Source organism: Corythoichthys intestinalis, chromosome 3, assembly GCF_030265065.1.
Source record: "Corythoichthys intestinalis isolate RoL2023-P3 chromosome 3, ASM3026506v1, whole genome shotgun sequence".
Classification (NCBI taxonomy): domain Eukaryota; kingdom Metazoa; phylum Chordata; class Actinopteri; order Syngnathiformes; family Syngnathidae; genus Corythoichthys; species Corythoichthys intestinalis.
The window spans coordinates 43,775,473-43,795,132 of NC_080397.1; the positions used below are offsets into that span (position 1 = coordinate 43,775,473).

At 39.3% G+C, this 19,660-nt stretch overlaps 1 protein-coding gene across 1 annotated transcript; it reads left to right on the forward strand.

Moving 5' to 3' along the window:
- Positions 1-982: 982 nt before the first annotated feature.
- tmem127 (transmembrane protein 127) lies at positions 983-9,662 on the forward strand. The gene is made up of 3 exons (XM_057830847.1): positions 983-1,949; positions 2,038-2,202; positions 8,459-9,662. Exons 1-3 carry the CDS (start codon positions 1,706-1,708, stop codon positions 8,767-8,769), a joined length of 720 nt encoding a protein of 239 aa, XP_057686830.1. The 5' UTR covers positions 983-1,705; the 3' UTR covers positions 8,770-9,662.
- The last annotated feature ends 9,998 nt before the right edge of the window (positions 9,663-19,660 follow it).

Here is a 19,660-nt window from a genome sequence, read left to right on the forward strand (position 1 = left end):
ATGCCTCAGATTCTTCCACTTACTTTAAGTAAATATTACTATTTGTTCGTATTTGGCCCATACATCTAAAATTTGGTCATGTTTCACCTAAATCAAGAAAAAAAATCATTCAAATAATGTTTTGAACAATATTCTTGAATTAAGAGCATTTCTGACAAACAAGTTTTTCTTATAAGATGAAATATACAAACTTTATGCTTAAAATAAGTCTGTTAAGCTTATTTTCAGCTGTTGTTCTTATTTCAAGAAATCTCAGTGTTAAAATCGACTTGAAGCACTGTAGCAGTAGCAAAATTATTAGAGTGTTCCTCACCTCCACAACATTGATGTCTTTTTACATTACTTACAGTGGCTGCTGCTGGCGGGAAAAAAACTTTTTGAGTGTTAAAGGCTAGTTAACAGATTAATGCATCAGATTCTTCCACTTACTTTAAGTAAATATTACTATTTGTTCGTATTTGGCCCACACATCTAAAAGTTGGTCATGTTTCACCTAAATCAAGAAAAAAAATTCATTCAAATAATGTTTTGAACAATATTCTTGAATTAAGAACACTTCTGACAAACAAGTTTTTCTTTTAAGATTAAATATACAAACTTTTTGCTTAAAATAAGTCTGTTAAGATTATTTTCAGCTAGCTTTTTTTGTTATTTCAAGAAATCTCAGTGAATAAAATCGACTTGAAGGACTGTAGCAGTAGCAAAATTAGTGGAGTGTTCCCCACCTCCACAACATTGATGTCTTTTTATATTACTTACAGAGGCTGTTGCTGGCGGGGGGGGAAAAATCCCTCGTCTTTGAAGGGGGCGGGGGAGGCGGCATGTTGTATTTCTGTCGGGCTGGGAATGGGTGTGTGTGTGTGTGGGGGGGGGGGTTTCAAGTCATCAGCCAATCAAACGTGCGTTTCAGGGAAAAATGGACTGGCACATTCAACAAGTGAAAAGGGGTCAGTGTAAGTGAACATACTGAAAGTACTGTAATTGATTTAATAATGGTAGGATCAATTCTATCCTTACAACACATAGGAAGACAATCTAAATGACCTATATAACTGAAGTCAATATATAATGCGAATAATAATTGGTGGGGATAATTTGAGCATCCTGAAAAGTTGGTAGTCTTATGTCCCTATCGTCCTTATGCAAACCTATGCCCTTGGGCGTACATTTTTCACAGAATAATGTGAAATCTAGGGTTTTCAACAGTAAATTGCAGTTGTTATTTTACCGTTCGCCAATAGAGGTAAGCAACGAGCGCTATGTGACAGAAAACGTGTGGAACAGTGGCGAAGAAGAAGGTCGTGAACAAGGAAGTCAATAAATCTACAGGAAGCTGTCGTTGGCTGGCTTTGTTTTGTTTGGTTTTAGCTTTCATTTTTCCCCTATTGAATTTTCCAAAAACTTTGCTAAGACGTTAATTGGCTTAACTAAAAAACCCGTGCATGTTTTTGTATATCGAATTACTTTGATTTTACTAAATCGTCGACCAAATTTAACGTTAGCTTTTGGGCTAGCTGTATGAGCTAATTTTAGGCCTGAAGACAATTTGTTCCTTGTTTGTCAGCGATCCTTTTATCTCCTGAAACGGAAATATTTTTGACACGATTTGACGCCGCTTTTATCAAAACATTGTTGTTTATATGATACTCATTTAGTCACGCTAATTTAAGACTAGGGAGAAAACCTCGCGATTAGAAACTACCGGATGAGTATGTATGCCCCGCCGGGTACGAGCGTTCCCGGAGGCCGGAGAAGGAGAGGAGGCACCCCGTTGCCCAAGCAGCCAGAGCGGAGTCTTGTCTCGGCGTTGCCCGGGGCCCTTTCCATAACCGCCCTATGCACGGCTTTGGCTGAACCGGCTTGGCTCCGTGTTCACGGGGGCAAATGCCCCAGACAAGAGTTGGGGGTGGCGGACGTCCTAGGCTACATTGATCCCAAGCTCCTGCACGGTGAGGACTAAACGTGGCCTCGACATCCAGAAGAAAGCCACTAAATATTTTTTTCATCTTATTATTTCTTCTGACATTTGTCTTTCAGATTTCTGCGTGAACTCGCAGACTATATTGCTGCTGCGAGTTATCGCAGCCTTCTGTTTTTTGGGCATCTTTTGCAGCCTGACCGCATTCCTCTTGGATGTGTTTGGACCCAAATACCCTGCCCTTAAGATTACACGGAGATATGCTTTTGCACATATCCTCACAGGTTAGATGGTGCTTCTCTTCATGCTAGTGTCATGACTCATGAACAGTGTTGGAAATAACGCCGTTATAAATAACACCGTTACATAAAGGAGTTATTTTTTTCAGTAACGGGGTAATCTAACTAATTATTTTTTCCACCGTTACAACGCCGTTACCGTTACTGACGGTCAAAAGCGGTGCGTTACTCACTTTGAATAAATTGAAGAAACTACCAGCCGTAGTGAGTCTGCTCTGTTTGTCATCCAAGACTTTGGGTGCCTTCAGGTTCATGGCAATGAAAATAGTAAACACACATAGCCTACCTTTGCAAGAACAATGGAGTTGCCGTTTGATACGGTCATAATGTGCAGGTCCTGCACCCATCCGCAGCAAAACTGTTCGTAGCTTTGTAGCGATTTGTAATTTCGGAATCGCTGATGAGTTTAGTAACATACACCAAACAATAAATACAGCAGAATGTCCATTTCTCGGAATTGTGGAAGCCCGTCGACATCTTTACTCTATTTTAGGGCTGCAGCTATCGAATATTTTAGTAGTCGATTAATCGATGGACTAGTTAGTTCGAATAATCGAGTAATCGGATAAGGAACATGAACATTTAAAATACCTGAGCTGAGCCTCAAACGGAATAAAAAATAAAAATGAGGATTTATTTGTAACAAAGGAACAATTGACTAACTTACACGGAAAAAGTCCGCTATCGTAAATGCTATAAAATGCTAAAACATTTTTTTTTACAAATGGTTCAGACACATATTCCCACAAAAAATGGCTAAATATACCTATAAACTAAATTAAGAATGTATTAAAAAACATTAGCTCAAACAAAAACTTAGCTTACATTGGTCTTAACAGGGAGCAGTTGGATTCAGCCATGTGAAAAGAGGCAGACCAGAGGGCAGTGTATCCACCCTCATCAATAAAACTAAATGCAAACACTTTCAAAACAAACCATTACAACGCCACTTTAATCAAACGAATACTCGAAGCAACAAAATTAAATTCGAATATTTTTTTTCTAATCGAATACTCGAGTTAATCGATTCATCGTTGCAGCACTACTCCATTTGTCTTCGGCTTGCTCGTAAGGGTCAACATTGTTCACGTCCTTAAGTTTGATCACATATCTGTTGTTCGCCTTAGTAATGAGTTTGTCTCTTTATCGAACTGGCAAGTTAAAGTTTAACGTCCCGCGAGCCAGACCTGCTTCCAATATGGCTGCGTTGTTGTCAAATCTCACGTGATCTGTGACGTAAACGCTCGAGCCTAATAGCGCACGTACTTCAGAGCTGGTGTTTTCACACACAAACTGGAACAGCGCGTGTGGCAAACACACGCAAAACATGCAGAGGGATATGATGGCAGAGCATTCAGAGGAAATTTTGTCTTTTACGAGGTGGAGGTATAAACACTATTTCAAGTTGGTCGAAATTAAAGGAAAGAACGTGCATGTAAAGTGTCATTTATGTCCCTGGGCAAAGCTTTTGTCGATATCTGTGGTAAGCAATTCAAATCTGTTTATTTTTGTTGCACTTCAAGTGTAGGATAAATCTGTTGCGGGCTGGTGAGGTGCAATAATATTACAAGGTTCTATAACACAACTACCTGTCGGTTCTTCTCTATTCAACTGACTCGAATACTGCTCAGAAAATTTCAAATTCTTTGACATACAACAACTTCTGTTTAAAGTAACGGAAATAGTTACTTTCCCTGGTAACTAGTTACTTTTACTATAGAGTAATTCAGTTACTAACGTTTTGAAAGAAGTAGTGAGTAACTATAAATAATTACTTTTTTAAAGTAACGTGCCCAACACTGCTCGTGAATCATGATATGATACGATTTGCGATACAAAAATCACAATAACGATGATCTCACAATATGGCGGGTACAACGGTTATTGATACATTGGTCAGGAAATCATTCTGGGATATTCTACAAAACAACAAACAGAAAATCAAGCCATCTTCATTTTTCTGCTGTTAGATTATCACAAGTAGACGACCATTCTATTTGAATGGGAGGGTGGCAGCAAATAAACCCCTCCCACTTCAAACGGGCCTCTCCCACTTCTATAGCCGTGAGTGGCAACCAATGCCAGGGAACGAAGTACCATATTTTCAGCACTATAAGGCGCTTCGGAATATACAGCGCACCGTTAAGACTGGCCTATTTGAAAATTGTTTTCGTATATACAGTGCCCTCCATAATTATTGGCACTCCTGAAAAAGATGTGTTTTTTTAGCTAATAATATATATTTTTTTATTCAAATAATATGGGACCTTAATGGAAAAAAAGAGAAAAATCCAACCTTCAATACAAGTGCATTCATTCAGTGGGGAAAAAAATCCCACATAAAGAAAAAATTATTTGACAACAAATAATGTGTGTCACAATTATTAGCACCTCTGGTGTTAATACTTTGTACAACCCCCTTTTGCCAACAAAACAAGGTCTGGGGACTGAGATGGCTATGGGAGTAGCTTGATTTTGTGTCTGGTGAACCATTTCTGTGTAGATTTGGCCATATGCTCTGACCAAAGCACACGGTCCCAGTTGAAGCCTGGGACCATGTGTATTTTTGTGTGAGACCAAGATTGAGCTTTTTGGCAACAAACACTCTAAGTGGGTCTGACGTGCCACGAAAGATGCGCATGCTGAAAAGCACCTCATACCCACTGTGAAGTATGGGGGTGGGTCAGAGATGCTGTGGGGCTGTTTCGCTTCCAAAGGTCCTGGGAACCTTGTTAGGGTGCATGGCATCATGAATGCTTTGAAATACCAGGACATTCTAAATCAAAATCTGTTGCCATCTGCCCGACAGCTGAAGATGGGTCGTCACTGGGTCTTTCAGCAAGACAATGACCCTGAACATATGGCCAAATCTACACAGAAATGGTTCACCAGACACTAAATCAAGCTCCTCCCATGGCCATCTCAGTCCCCAGACCTTGTTTTGTTGGCAAAAGGGGGTTGTACAAAGTATTAACACCAGGGATGCTAATAATTGTGACACACATGATTTGATGTCAAATCATTTTTTCTTTATGTGGGATTTTTTCCCCACTGATTGAATGCACTTGTATTGAAGGTTGGATTTTTCTCTTTTTGTTGTCAACAAATGGAGAGAGTTTGGCACTGTTGCTTCTCTCCCAAGGAGCTGCCGTCCACCAAAGATGACGCAAAGAGTTCAGCGCAGAATACTCAGAGAGGTCAAAAAGAACCCTAGAGTGTCTGCTAAAAACGTACAGAAATCACTGGCACAGTCTAATATCTCTGTGCACACAGCAACTATATGTAAAACTATGGCCAAGAATGTTGTTCTTGGGAGGACGCCACGAAGGAAGCCACTGCTGTCTAAAAAACATTGTTGCTCGTTTAATGCCCGCAAAAAGGCTCTTGGACATCCACAGAAGTTTCGGCAAAATATTTTGTGGACTGATGAAACCGAAGTTGAATTATTGGGGGGGAACACACAACGTCACTTGTAGAGGAAAAATGGAACAGCTCACCGACATCTACACCTCATCCCCACCGTGAAGCATGTTGGAGAGAGCATCATGATTTGGGGCTGTTTTGCTTCCTCAGGGCCTGGACAACTTGCTGTAATTAATGGAAGAATGAATTCAAACGTTTATCAGGATGTTTTTCAGGAAAACGTGAGCCCGTCTGTCAAACAGTTGAAGCTAAAAAGAGGATGGATGCTGCAACAAGGCAATGATCCAAAACACAGAAGTAAATCAATTTGAGAATGGTTTCAGAAGAACAAAATACACATTCTGGAGTGGCTAAGTCAAAGTCCAGACTTGAACCCAATTGAGATGCTGTGGCATGACCTAAAGACAGCGATTTATGAATGAATGAGTGAATTTATTGTCATTGTCATCATCATCAGAATCATTGACAGTTACCGAGTGTGGAATAGTTTGGCCAGAAAGGAGAAACATTGACACAGACTATGGAATAATTTGCCCGAAAAAGACGATGACAGACAAAGGAAGACGGGGGAAAAACCAAATGCTTATCGATACCCGTCTCCCAACAGCCGGGGATGCACAGTCTAGCATGTTTGTGTTAAATAGCCGTTGGTTTGGTGTAGGTCTCATTGTAGAAAATATCTTGTCCAATGAGTGTCCAGTCAAGGAGCTCCATGTCACAGCAGGTTAAACACAGCACTCACGTTGCAATGGCAGATCATAATCTAATTTTACTGGAGGGCATATCTTCAGAGCAAGCAATGTTATGTCTTAGTCTCTGTCCCTGACATTTAATCATCCTTTGTTTGCCTTTTTTGCTGTGGGAACAACTTGTAGCGGATGTGTGTGTGCAGTGCAGCTATGACTCATTTTGGTCCCTGTAGTGATTTATTATAGTTTCTTTGTACATCTTTTTGAAGTAACTCAATGATTTTATACTCCTAAGCGCTGCATCACATGTACTCCATTATGCCAGACATCCCAGGAATCTGACTGAACTACAGCAGTTTTGTAGAGAAGAATGGGTCAAGATTAGTCCTGATCGATGTGCCAAACTGATCTGCAGCTACAGGAGGCATCTGGTTGAAGTTGTTGCTGCCATAGGGGAGGGACAAAATATTAAATGAGCGGGTTCACTTACTTATTTTTCCCCCTTCTGTCATTGTTTGCAGACTGTGCTCATTAACCCTTTAACACCTAAGCCTATTTTGGCCAAATTTGCATGCATTTGATGTTGCCTTTATATTTCAAAGAAAAAATTGTTTACAATGGCCAAGTTGGGTCCCTTTTTTCAGGACACCTTGAACTTCATGTCTAAACTGTTGTTTTCTTCACTGAACAATTATAATCCACATTTTGGACCCAAAAAGACAAAAAAAATCCCAAAATCTTTTTTCAAAATTTGTAATGTTGATGTCCCATTGACAACCAAACATGCTCGACCAACCGTTTTGAAGCTTGATAATATTAATTCAACTTGTTAGAATAAACATTCAATAGAAAAAAATAAGATTGAATAGTTTTATGTTTGACAATTCAACACAAACAGCAGGTATGGTCATAGGCGTTTTTGGCCTTTACACATACTATGGTCAAAACAGGTTATATACTGTGCAAAATAGTGTGAAAAAAATTATATATATCATCTAACACAAAAAGGGTTTGGAGGATATCTCTTTGTGAAGTTAGGTGTTTTACCCATCACCTTATCAAAAGTATATACGTACATGCAATCAAGCTTCTCCAACACACATCTACATAAAAATTGAAAAGATTATAGTGAAGAAAAAAATATATAACATTGAAAAAAAAAGTATTTTAAAAAATATTGACAAGTAGTTCAGTTCAATTCAAAATTTTCAGGCATGCGACCAAATAAAGTTTTGTTTTTTTGCGCACTCAATAAAGCTTCTTCTTGAACAGGTCACGGAGCTGCGTCACACACAACGTCACACAGCCTACTCTTTCGCCGTTTGCGGCTTTGCGCGCTGCTGTCACTTCTACTTGCCGAGACGCCGACTCATCCCAAGAAAACAACGACAAATACGGCTCATCTTCTTCCTTGAGTTAATGAAATAATGCATTAGCTTGCGCTAAATGTAGTTTTAGATTCATTCTTGCTTCGCATGCCTCCCTTTCAATAGTTGGCGCCTCGCTCGAAAATTTATTAAAAATGATCACATTCGGTTCGTCCTTCTTGACATCACAACGGCTCTTGGGATATATATAATCTTTTGTGCTGCTTTCGGTTTTGAAAAAGGACAACAAATGATGGAAATATGGAGATGGATACATGGTCCATGCAGCGTTTTAATGCATATTTATGAGTGCAATAAAACTATAAAACTCAAATGACATCATCTCCCGTTTTTCTTGGCCGATTGACTTCAAACAAAAACTGGCGTGGACATCAACTTCCACACTTTCAAACGAGACCAACCAGCGGCACGTGGGTGACATAATTACAGCGTGATGAAGCTTCAAAGACGATATGCGTAAACGCGTCGCTGCCAACACGTTCGGTATTAAAGGGTTAAAATATGAAAACCTTCAAATGTTTGGGTGGTTTTAGTTAAAGCAGTTTTTTTCATCTGTGTGATTTTGACAAAGATGAGATCACATTTGATGATTTTATGTAGAAATGTTAGACATTCCAAAAGGTTCAGATACTTTTTTATACCACTATATCACCATTTTAATATTTTGTCACACCCCTACTCATGATAGCAAAGTTTTGTATGCATTTGCTAAATTTGTTCAATGGGTTCCCTCTCTTGCAGTTCTCCAGTGCGCCACAGTCATTGGCTTCTGCTACTGGGCTTCGGAGCTGATTTTGTCGCTACAGCAACAGCACAAAAAGTACCACGGCTCCATGGTGTACGTCACTTTCGCCATTAGCTTCTACCTAGTGGCGGGGGCCGGCGGGGCTTCCATCCTGGCCACGGCCGCCAACCTCCTGCGTCACTACCCCACCGAAGAGGAGGAACAGGCTTTAGAACTGCTCTCCGAGATGGAGGACAGCAGCGAGACCTTCCCAGCTGACTACGACATAGCCAACCAGTTCCAGCCCCCGCCCGCGTACACGCCTTGATGGTTACCAACGTGCTCGCAGTCAGATTTGCAAATACTCTTGAAAAGTTGAAAGCGACGTGTGCAGCGATGGCGCACGCTTCATGAATGACAAGCGCTTTGGTGCATGAGAGCTACGAAATGGTTCTTACTTTCCCAGATGATGTTGATTTGCATGTAAATGGCTTGTAGGACTTGCTTCTTCATCTAAAGCAGCGTGCTCGACATGGCAGATGAAGTAACGGACCGAGCAGCCCTATCAATGCTGATTATTCTTGTCGAATCCGGCTCTCGATTGCGGAGCGATTGGCTCCCGGTGGAGTTTTGTGCATTGTTTTGGTTAATGTGTTGACAAAATGTGTGTGCTTGAGTTGCTGAAGCAGCAAAAGTACAACTAAACACTTGAGGCATTTTTGACATTTCTTTTATACAAAATAACAAACAGCCCTTATTTATTGGTTAGATGTCTGTGATCACATTTTGTGCTTGAGTTGACAGTTGGAGAGAACATATTTTTCTATTAGGTTTGGAAGAAAACAAGCTGACCGTTACAGATGGAGGTTAAGAAAAACGTTTTGCTCGAAAAGATTTACATTCAACAGAAACCTCAATGCGTTAGTAGGCATTGCCATGCTCTTTGTATGCCATTTCTTTCAATCCAATTTAATTTGTACTGTGTAATCCAGTAGATTATTTTGTCCATGTGATATTTTTTTTGTGCTGATTTTAAAACCTTCTCATGGGACCTGTGCAAGAAGGATTCAAATTGTGATTTCTTTGTGGTGATTCTAGTTGCTCGTGTGCTTTTCTGTGTCACGCGTTCCTGCTTTTATTCATTGATTTCAATCTACTGTACATGTGCATCACTGTAAATACTGTTCATACATTAAAAAAGTCAAAGTTACAATAACTACAGTACTTGCGTTTCTGTGAATTGCTGAATATTGAACATTTCCTACAGTTGATGCATAAACTCACTTGAACTCAATGCTCATATGACTTTGATTATGAAGACTAATTACTTTATACCCAACCAAAATAAGTTTGGAACAAAGAAAGAAAAAAAAACTGACCAAAATGCCATTTTAAACAGACTACTGTACTAACGGAATCAATCTGGAGAGAACGTAATGAACTTGTATCAGAATGGTAAGAAGGAAAGCTCAATACAGTTAAATATTTTTTTCACTCATTGATTTTAAAAGGGAATTTAACAAGGCCCACAAACATCAGATGCATTCAGTAGGGTGACCATGTTTTAATTTCCAAAAAAGAGGACACTCGGCCCGGCCTCAAGATACTTTTAATTTTACTCATTCATTCAAAGAAGCCTATATCACTTTAATATATTTAAAGTGTGCCTCCTCCGTCTCTATATAAAAATTCATTTATATAAAAAAAATTAGAGCAATGTAGTATACAACCAAAAACAAATTCTCAAAGGTTACTCAACAGGCTTTATTATTCCTAAAAATCAATAAAAACGCGTGCAAAAAAAAACAAAAACGAATGAAGTATTGATAAATAATAATTGAATGCAGACCCATGGAAATGTAGTCTAGTCAATACACAAACACAGTAGGTTATGTGCCAACTATTGTGTTTTTCGGACTATAAATGGCACCCGAGTATAAATCGCACCAGCCCAAAAATGCTCAATGAAGAGGAAAAAAAACAAGTTGCACCAGAGTATAAGGCGCATTTTGGGGCGAAATTTACTTGATAAAATCCAACACATAGAACAGATCTTGAATGGCAATTTAAAATAAAAATACAATAGATAACTACATACTTAATAAGTGGCCAGTACGATTATGTTGCATGATGCATGAACAACGAAATGTGAACGTGGCCGGTATGTTAACGTAATATAACTATTAAGAGTTATTCAAATAACTATAGCATAAAGAACATGCTAACAAGTTTACCAAACCATCAGCGTCACTCCAAAACACCAAAATAACATGTGAAATGATATAATAATGTGTTAATAATTTGACACATAAGTCGCTCCAGAGTATAAGTCGCACCCCCAGCCAAACTATGAAAAAAACGGCAACTTATAGTTCGAAAAATACGGTAAACATTGTTTTCAATTACTATCACGACAATTGTCGTTGACAAATTTTAATTCCAACTCAATTGTTATTCTTATTCAATGTTCTATATTGCACACAAACAATAGCCGAAATTTACTGACAAACGATTCAACCAGCATGTTTCCAAATGCAGCAGTTTAAAACTACCGGTAACCGAGGCACAATCAAACATTGCATCAAAGGCAACAAGTTGTTTCATGCGCAAGATTTAGTTTAGATTTTAGTATTTTTTGAGCACCGGACACATGAAAATGCAGGGATAGGAAGAACATACCTTCCATAACACAGCAGCAACGTGGCTACAAATAAAACCCTGGTCTTTTTGGTGGCACGAGCTTGGTTCCACATCTGCCTTCATGAACATGTCCTCCCATGTAGTGATGATGGCAGATGGATGCGGTATTTCCAAATTGTCTTTTTTAAGGGATTTTGATGAGTAATGTAACTCCAGCTTCACTGTTGTTTTGGATGGAGAAATTGTAAAACGGAAGTTGCGAGCAGACATGTGGAAGTACCTCGGAAACTTATAGATAAGTTTGCTGAGCAGAAATTGGGCAGCGCTATCGTTGATATTTTCTGCTACGGAGTTCCGGTTTAGACAGAACACCATGAATTGTGGTTGAAATAGACAAAGTTTTAAACTGTCAAATCAAACAAGAGGAACCCACGAAATCTCCAAAAATGGATTCAGCATTACGTAGATGAGACTCCGGGACTTTCTGTGCTGTGCTTGGTTGTGTGAACTCCTGGAAGCGACTTTATATCTGCTTGGAAGTGGAATGTTTTGAACAGCGTCCATTTTCAAAGCGTCAGTGTGGATCTACCTTGCCATACGCCTTAAATCGAAACCAGCAGCAGACAATAAATTAAAGATATGCCTTAACCCTAAAGGATCCATCTAAAAGATTGTGGATGTTCGTTCTTATCTCTTCTTTGATCGTTCTTGGACAAAATTTGTATCAATCTGTGCAGCCTGTGTTAACATGGGGTGTAGATTGATATGCCGGCCAGTTGAGTGACCGAAATTACAAATAATATTACTAGAGATCCGATCGATCAGGTCCTATCACGTCATTTTCAAAGAATCGGAATCGGCAAAAAAATATCGGCCATGCCTTTTTGTAATATATATATATTTTAATTAAATCGTTTTCTAATTGTATTTAACGTTACAGACATAATATGTTACACTCATCTAGAGTCTTTAATTTAGGCTTAAGGTAGGGTTATCAAAAATATCCCGATAACGGCGGCAATTATTTTATTAAAAAATGTGTCACGTTAAAATATTTAACACTATTAATATATGCGCTGCACGATCCTCTCACTCATTGTCGCGCTCAATCTGTAATGATGCCATTTTACCTATATAAGAGATAAAAGGCAGTGCTAAATGAGTAGAGTGAACTATGTCAGCCTTTGGAGCCTTTGTTCAATTGGCTAAAACCTTGCAATCCCTCTCCCTATGATTAGATATATCGTGGGGAAGCAAGGTGGCAATTGATCTTTGTCTTAACACCTTTAGTTATTTCCCTTAGCAGAGAAGATATATCCATTGGTAGCACGACGCACAGTCATGGTTTTACTTCCCATCATGGTTCCACTTCCCATCATGCATTGGGGCATGGCTGCAGTATCATTCACTGAAAGCTCAACAAATACACTAGATGGCAATATTTAGTCACAATATACAGTACAGTCACAAGTCTTTCTATCTGTGGATCCCTCTCACAGAAAGAATGTTAATAATGTAAATGCCAACTTGAGGATTTATTGTCATAATAAACAAATACTGTACTTATGTACTGTATGCTGAATGTATATATTAGTCCGAGTTTTATTCTTTTTTTTCTTAATATATTGCCAAAATGTATATGATCAGGAAAAATTATCGGGAATGATTGGAATTGAATCGGGAGCAAAAAAAACAATCGGATCGGGAAATATCGGGATCGGCAGATACTCAAACTAAAACAATCGGGATCGGATCGGGAGCAAAAAAACATGATCGGAACAACCCTATATATTACAGCTGCCGAATACAGAAGGGCTGACACAGATTTTGTTGCTACAAGGAAATACCATGAGGTAATTTTCATCTAGTTAGGTTATAGTTGTGGTATTATGAGCTCATCGCACATGTACATATTAACACAAATAGTATGTTCATATTTTTTTATTGCAGATATTGATCGCAAGAAAACTTTTGGAGAAAATGATTCAATTTCTTGTTTTATTTAAAACAATTGGTGCATGTGCAAAACACGTCAATAAATCACAAGTTCTAAAAGTATTAGGAAAACATTAACAAAGGTGGAGCATAAATCGAGCCTTCTATCATCAAGATAAAATGCACGTAGTCCATCAATGCAAGTGTTGTGAGGCACATTAAGTTGTCTTCACTTACCTTACAGCGTTTTCCACCTGTAAATAAACGAACAAACAACGTGTAACACTTGAATTCATGCATTTAGCGTAAAAAGCCTGTGTATGATTTGTAGTAGATTAATGTTTGTTTTCCATTTTTTAATCGTTGAAGTTTATGATGTCTAAGCTGTGGCGCAACACACAGAATTGTAGTCGAATTGATAACAATTGCACCTGTTATTGCTTTGTGGTGGTACTGCCTTGGTTCCACATCTGCCTTCATGAACATAAAATTCCCAAATTCATGTATTAGGACCCGCTCAACTGGATGCTTCGGCGTTTTTCAGGTCCCTGATTGCGTTTCCAGCCCCTGCCATTAAATTAATAAAACACAAAACTATTTTGGTTGTGGCGACTCTTAGCCATTTCTTCATGTTGTCCTACCATGTCATGATGAGGGATCTTGATGAGTAATGCCACTCCAGCTCCACTGTTGTTTTGGTTAGAAAAAGTGTAAAATGGAAGTCACGAGCAGAAATGAGGAAGCAAAGCAGAAGTACCTCAGAAACCTGTCTATAAAAGTTTACAATCATCAGCAGCGCAACGATGCGACACCAAACAGGATTTTACAGATAACACCAGCAGTGTTGGGAGTAACGCCGTTATAAATTACTTTTTCCGCCGTTACAATGCCGTTACCGTTACTGACGGTCAAAAGCGGTGCGTTACTTACTCTGAATAAATTGAAGAAACTACCAGCAGTGTCGAGTCGACTCTCTGCTCTGTTGATTTGTCATCCAAGACTTGGGGTGCGCTCAGGTTCGAGAATAGCGTACGTACTTCTGACTCCAAGCTGTTTGTCCCTGCTCATTCAATTAGACAATGCTTTCCAAAGTTTGGTAACGTTTATTTGTTTGCTACACCTGATGCTAGCCTCGTTCCCATCTCTCACTGTCAGCCAGCAATAATTCTGCTTCCATCTTGAGGACGGCAGATGCTTTGAAGATGACGTGAATTGTCGGGAAACCAGCCTACCTGAATGCAGCCCCTCGAGAGATGCGATGGAAGTGATTGTGATTGGCTGAGGGTTAGAGTCATGTGTCGTGGTAAGCCAATCAGAGCCGGTGATTTCACAAGCAAACCGGAACAGCGCGTGCGACAAACACACACGCAAAACAGATGCACAGGGTCGGGATGGCAGAGCATTCAGAAGAAAAATTGTCCTTTAAGAGGTGGAGATATAGAAGCTATTTCAAGTTTGTCGAAATTAAAGGAAAGAACCTGCATGTAATGTGTAATTTAAGTCCCGGGGCAAAGCAATTCAAATCTGCTGAAGCACCTAACAAGTTAACTACCTATCTGTTCTTCTCTATTCCACTGACTCGAATACTGCTCAGAAAATTTCAAATTCTTTGACATACAACAAGTTCTTTTTAAAGTAACGGAAATATTTATTTTCCCTGGTAACTAGTTACTTTTACTATAGAGTAATTCAGTTACTAACTCAGTTACTTTTTGGAAGAAGTAGTGAGTAATGTAACTAATAACTTTTTTAAAGTTACGTGCCCAACACTGCACACCAGTACAAAGCTCGGACAGAAGTCAACAGTTATAGTTAACAGTGATAGCCTGTGAGCTCCTGTCGTGAATGAGAATTGACAGTTGACTCCACAATAAAGCCAGTCTGTGACTGCGCACGCATGCGCAAATTTGTACCCAAAATAGCATAAAGCTATTTTCGTCTTAATCACTCTTTTGGGTACATGAGCATTTGATTATATACGCAATGATCCTAATAAAAGTCTTAAACACTGGGCAGGCACTCTGGGAACACATCACAGGCAGCACAGTACCGTAGTATTCTGTGCAAAGCGTCAGTCAATTTCAACACACAGGAATTGGTCCCGTAAAAAATAATGTAAACCGGACATTTTTATGAATTTGTAAAACCCCATCGAACGCCCCGGACAGGATGTGAAAAGTGGACATGTCCGGGCAAAAGAGGATGTTTGGTCACCCAAATGTACAAACACAATAGAATTTGTGTCAAAATCATTGTGGTGGTACAGAAAGATAAAATGACAGTTTGTCACTAATCCACAGTAAGTGTTCTTCCTGAAGTCGGAATCAGAGGTGGGTAGTAACGCATTACATGTACTACGATAAATTTACTTGAGTAACTTTTTGAGAAAAATGTATGGTCCGTCTCAAAAAATTAGCATATTGTGATAAAGTTCATTATTTTCTGTATTGTACTGATAAACATTAGACTTTCATATATTTTAGATTCATTACACACAACTGAAGTAGTTCAAGCCTTTTATTGTTTTAATATTTATGATTTTGGCAAAATAGTCAAGAAAAACCAAAAATCCCTAGCTCAAAAAATTAGCATATCATGAAAAGGTTCTCTAAAGAAGCTACTAACCTAATCATTTGAATCAACAAATTAACTCAAAACACCTGCGAAAGATTCCTGAGGCTTTTCAAAACTCCCAGCCTGGTTCATTACTCCAAACCGCAATCATGGGCAAGACTGCCGACCTGACTGCTGTCTAGAAGGCCATCATTGACACCCTCAAGCAAGAGGCTAAGACACAGAAAGAAATTTCTGAGCGAATAGCCTGTTCCCAGAGTGCTGTATCAAGGCACCTCAGTGGGAAGGAAAAAGTGTGGCAGGAAACGCTGCACAACCAGAAGGGGTGACCGCACCCTGAGAAAGATTGTGGAGAAGGCCCGATTCCAGACCTTGGGGGACCTGCAGAAACCGTGGACTGAGTCTGGAGTAGAAACATCCAGAGCCACCGCGCACAGGCGTGTGCAGGAAATGGGCTACAGGTGCTGCATTCCCCAGATCAAGCCACTTTTGAACCTGAAACGACGGCAGAAGCGCCTGACCTGGGCTACAGAGAAGCAGCACTGTTGCTCAGTGGTCCAAAGTACTTTTTTCAGATGAAAGCAAATTTTGCATGTCATTCGGAAATCAAGGTGCCAGAGTTTGGAGTAAGACTGGGGAGAAGGAAATGCCGAAATGCCTGAAATCCAGTGTCAAGTACCCACAGTCAGTGATGGTCTGGGGTGCCATGTCAGCTGCTGGTGTTGGTCTACTTTGTTTTATCAAGGGCAGGGTCAATGCAGCTACCTATCGGGAGATTTTGGAGCACTTCATGCTTCCATCTGCTGAAAAGCTTTATGGAGATGAAGATTCCATTTTTCAGCACGACCTGGCACCTGCTAACAGTGCCAAAACCACTGGTAAATGGTTTACTAACCATGGCATTACTGTGCTCAATTGGCCTGTCAACTCTCCTGACCTGAACCCCATAAAGAATGGAGGTTGGATGAAATATGCTAATTTTTTGAGATGGGGATTTTTTTTTTCTTGACTTTTTTGCAAAATCATCAATATTAAAACAATAAAATGCTTCAACTACATCAGTTGTGTGTAATGAATCTAAAATATATGAAAGTCTAATGTTTACCAGTACATTACAGAAAATAATGAACTTTATCACAATATGCAAATTTTTTGAGAGGGATCTGTACTTCTAAGAGTAGTTTTACTCAGTCATACTTTTTACTTTTACTTGAGTAGATTTGTGAAGAAAAAAACGCTACACTTACTTTGCTACTTTGGGCTGCACACGAGTCGTTATATTTTTCCTCTTTATTCAAAATATTTTTGCCAGTGATGCCAAGAGTAGCCAATGAGATGTCACAACAATAATCACATGACTCCATTTTTCCAATCAGACATAAGTTTTCCATGCTATGATCACGCCAGCCTGTTCATTCACGTGGCGTTTTTAAAGCACCATAAAAAATAAAGTATTTGACATAGAGCACTGCCCTCAACATGACTCGAAAGTGCAGATTTAAACCTCTCCCAGTTTGTATTCGGCGCCGATTGACCACGGAAAATTGGAGGTATGATCCTTTTAATTTCATAATAGGAACTATGAAGGAACTATTCACTATTCAAACTAGGAACTATTTTCTCCACTAGAGGTCACACATGCTCTTTGGACGAATAATGCTTCATTTCTGTATTTTTTTTCTCTCTCCCCGGATTCTATGTTTTTTTTGTGTGTATTTTTTGGTCTTAATGTAGTTATGTAATGGATTATTGTACAGCATCATTATACAGTTGTGGTCAAAAGTTTACATATACTTGTGAAGAACATAATGTCATGGCTCTCTTGAGGTTCCAGTTATTTCTACAACTCTGATTTTTCTCCGATAGAGTGATTGGAACAGATAATTCTTTGTCACAAAAAACATTCATGAAGTTTGGTTCTTTTATGACTTTATTATGGGTTAACAGAAAAAGTGATCAAATCTGCTGGGTCAAAAATATACATACATGGATCTGAAAAAGCGAATCATTGACTTGAACAAGTCAGGAAAGTCACTTGGAGCCATTTCAAAGCAGCTGCAGGTCCCAAGAGCAACAGTGCAAACAATTGTTTGTAAGTATAAAGTGCATGGCACAGTTTTGTCACTGGCACGATCAGGAAGAAAACGCAAGCTATCACCTGCTGCTGAGAGAAAATTGGTCAGGAGGGTGAAGATTCAACCGAGAATCACCAAAAAGCAGATCTGCCAAGAATTAGAAGCTGCTGGAACACAGGTGTCAGTGTCCACAGTCAAGCGTGTTTTGCATCTCCATGGACTGAGAGGCTGCCGTGCAAGAAGGAAGCCCTTGCTCCAAAAGCGGCACCCTAAGGCTCGACTGAAGTTAGCTGCTGATCACATGGACAAAGATAAGACCTTCTGGAGGAAAGTTCTGTGGTCAGACGGAAAAAAAATCGAGCTTTTTGGCCACAATGCCCAGCAATATGTTTGGAGGAGAAAAGGTGAGGCCTTTAACCCCAAGTACACCATGCCTACCGTCAAGCACGGTGGTGGTAGTATTGTGCTGTGGGGCTGTTTTGCTGCCAATGGAACTGGTGCTTTACAGAGAGTAAATGGGATAATGAAGAAGGAGGATTACCTTCAAATTCTTCAAGATAACCTAACGTCATCAGCCCGAAGATTGGGTCTTGGGCGCAGTTGGGTGTTCGAACAGGACAATGACCCCAAACACACATCAAAAGTGGCAATGGAATGGCTAAATCAGGCTAGAATTAAGGTTTTCGAATGGCCTTCCCAAAGTCCTGATTTAAACCCCATTGAGAACTTGTGGACAATGCTGAAGAAACAAGTCCATGTCAGAAAGCCATCAAATTTAACTAAACTGCACCAATTCTGTCAAGAGGAGTGGTCAAAGTTTCAACCAGAAGCTTGTCAGAAGCTTGTGGATGGCTACCAAAAGCGCCTAATTGAAGTGAAAATGGCCAAGGGACATGTTACCAAATATTAGCGCTGCTGTATGTATATTTTTGATCCAGCAGATTTGATCACTTTTTTCTGTTCACCCATAATAAAGTCATAAAAGAATCAAACTTTATGAATGTTTTTTGTGACAAAGAAGTATCTTTTCCAATCACTCTATCGGAGAAAAATCAGAGTTGTAGAAATAACTGGAAACTCAAGAGAGACATGACATTATGTTCTTCACAAGTGTATGTAAACTTTTGACCACAACTGTAAAAACAGTTGAGAAGAAAAATAGCATTGTTAAAAAGAAAAAACGAATGCAAGCAGCTACTCAGAATGTTACTCTGAGTATTCTTTTCACCAAGTACTTTTTACGTGTACTTGAATACATTTTTTGGATGACTACTTATACTTTTACTTGAGTAATATTATTTTGAAGTAACGCTACTCCTACTTGAGCAAAATTTTGTTCTACTCTACCCACCTCTGGTCGTAATATATTGAATTTGACATCCGCGACTCCTAGAGCTATTTGTGTGTCGAACGCCAGTCTAGACATTGTAGGTTCAAGTTGAAAGAAGGTACTTCTAGTAAGAGTCTTACACCTTAATCATCTTAAAAGGACATACGGCTAGCTTTGCTATGCAGCATGAAATCCAATTTATTACGTATAAGTACTGCATTGACCTAACCGGTGTATTGGTTGGGTGGAATATCACTTTGCTTTTCAGATTGGTTATAGTTGACAGGAAAGTCGAGAGTGATCAGTAATTCTATAATAGTGGCTCGGTAAGCCATCTTGGGTAGGTGTGTAGGAGCTTTGCTATTAACTTAGTTGTAGATTAGCAGTTTTGGTGTGTTCCTCAAACACAAAAAAACTGAAGGTTAGTATTATATATTAGATGTAGTATCTAAAGCTGGACAATGGCATTTTGCCAAAGTGACTTAAGTTGATGAGACAAATAAACAAAGTATTAAAAAGGGAGGTCGCACTTGAGGTTGACCGGGCAGGGAAAGGTGAAACTGTCAGTGCTCTTCGTGGAAGACGCAGCTTACGTAGTGACGTCACACTCTGGATTGAGGTGATATATACATGGCCAGAGGCAGAAGTTCAAAAGGCCTTTAAGA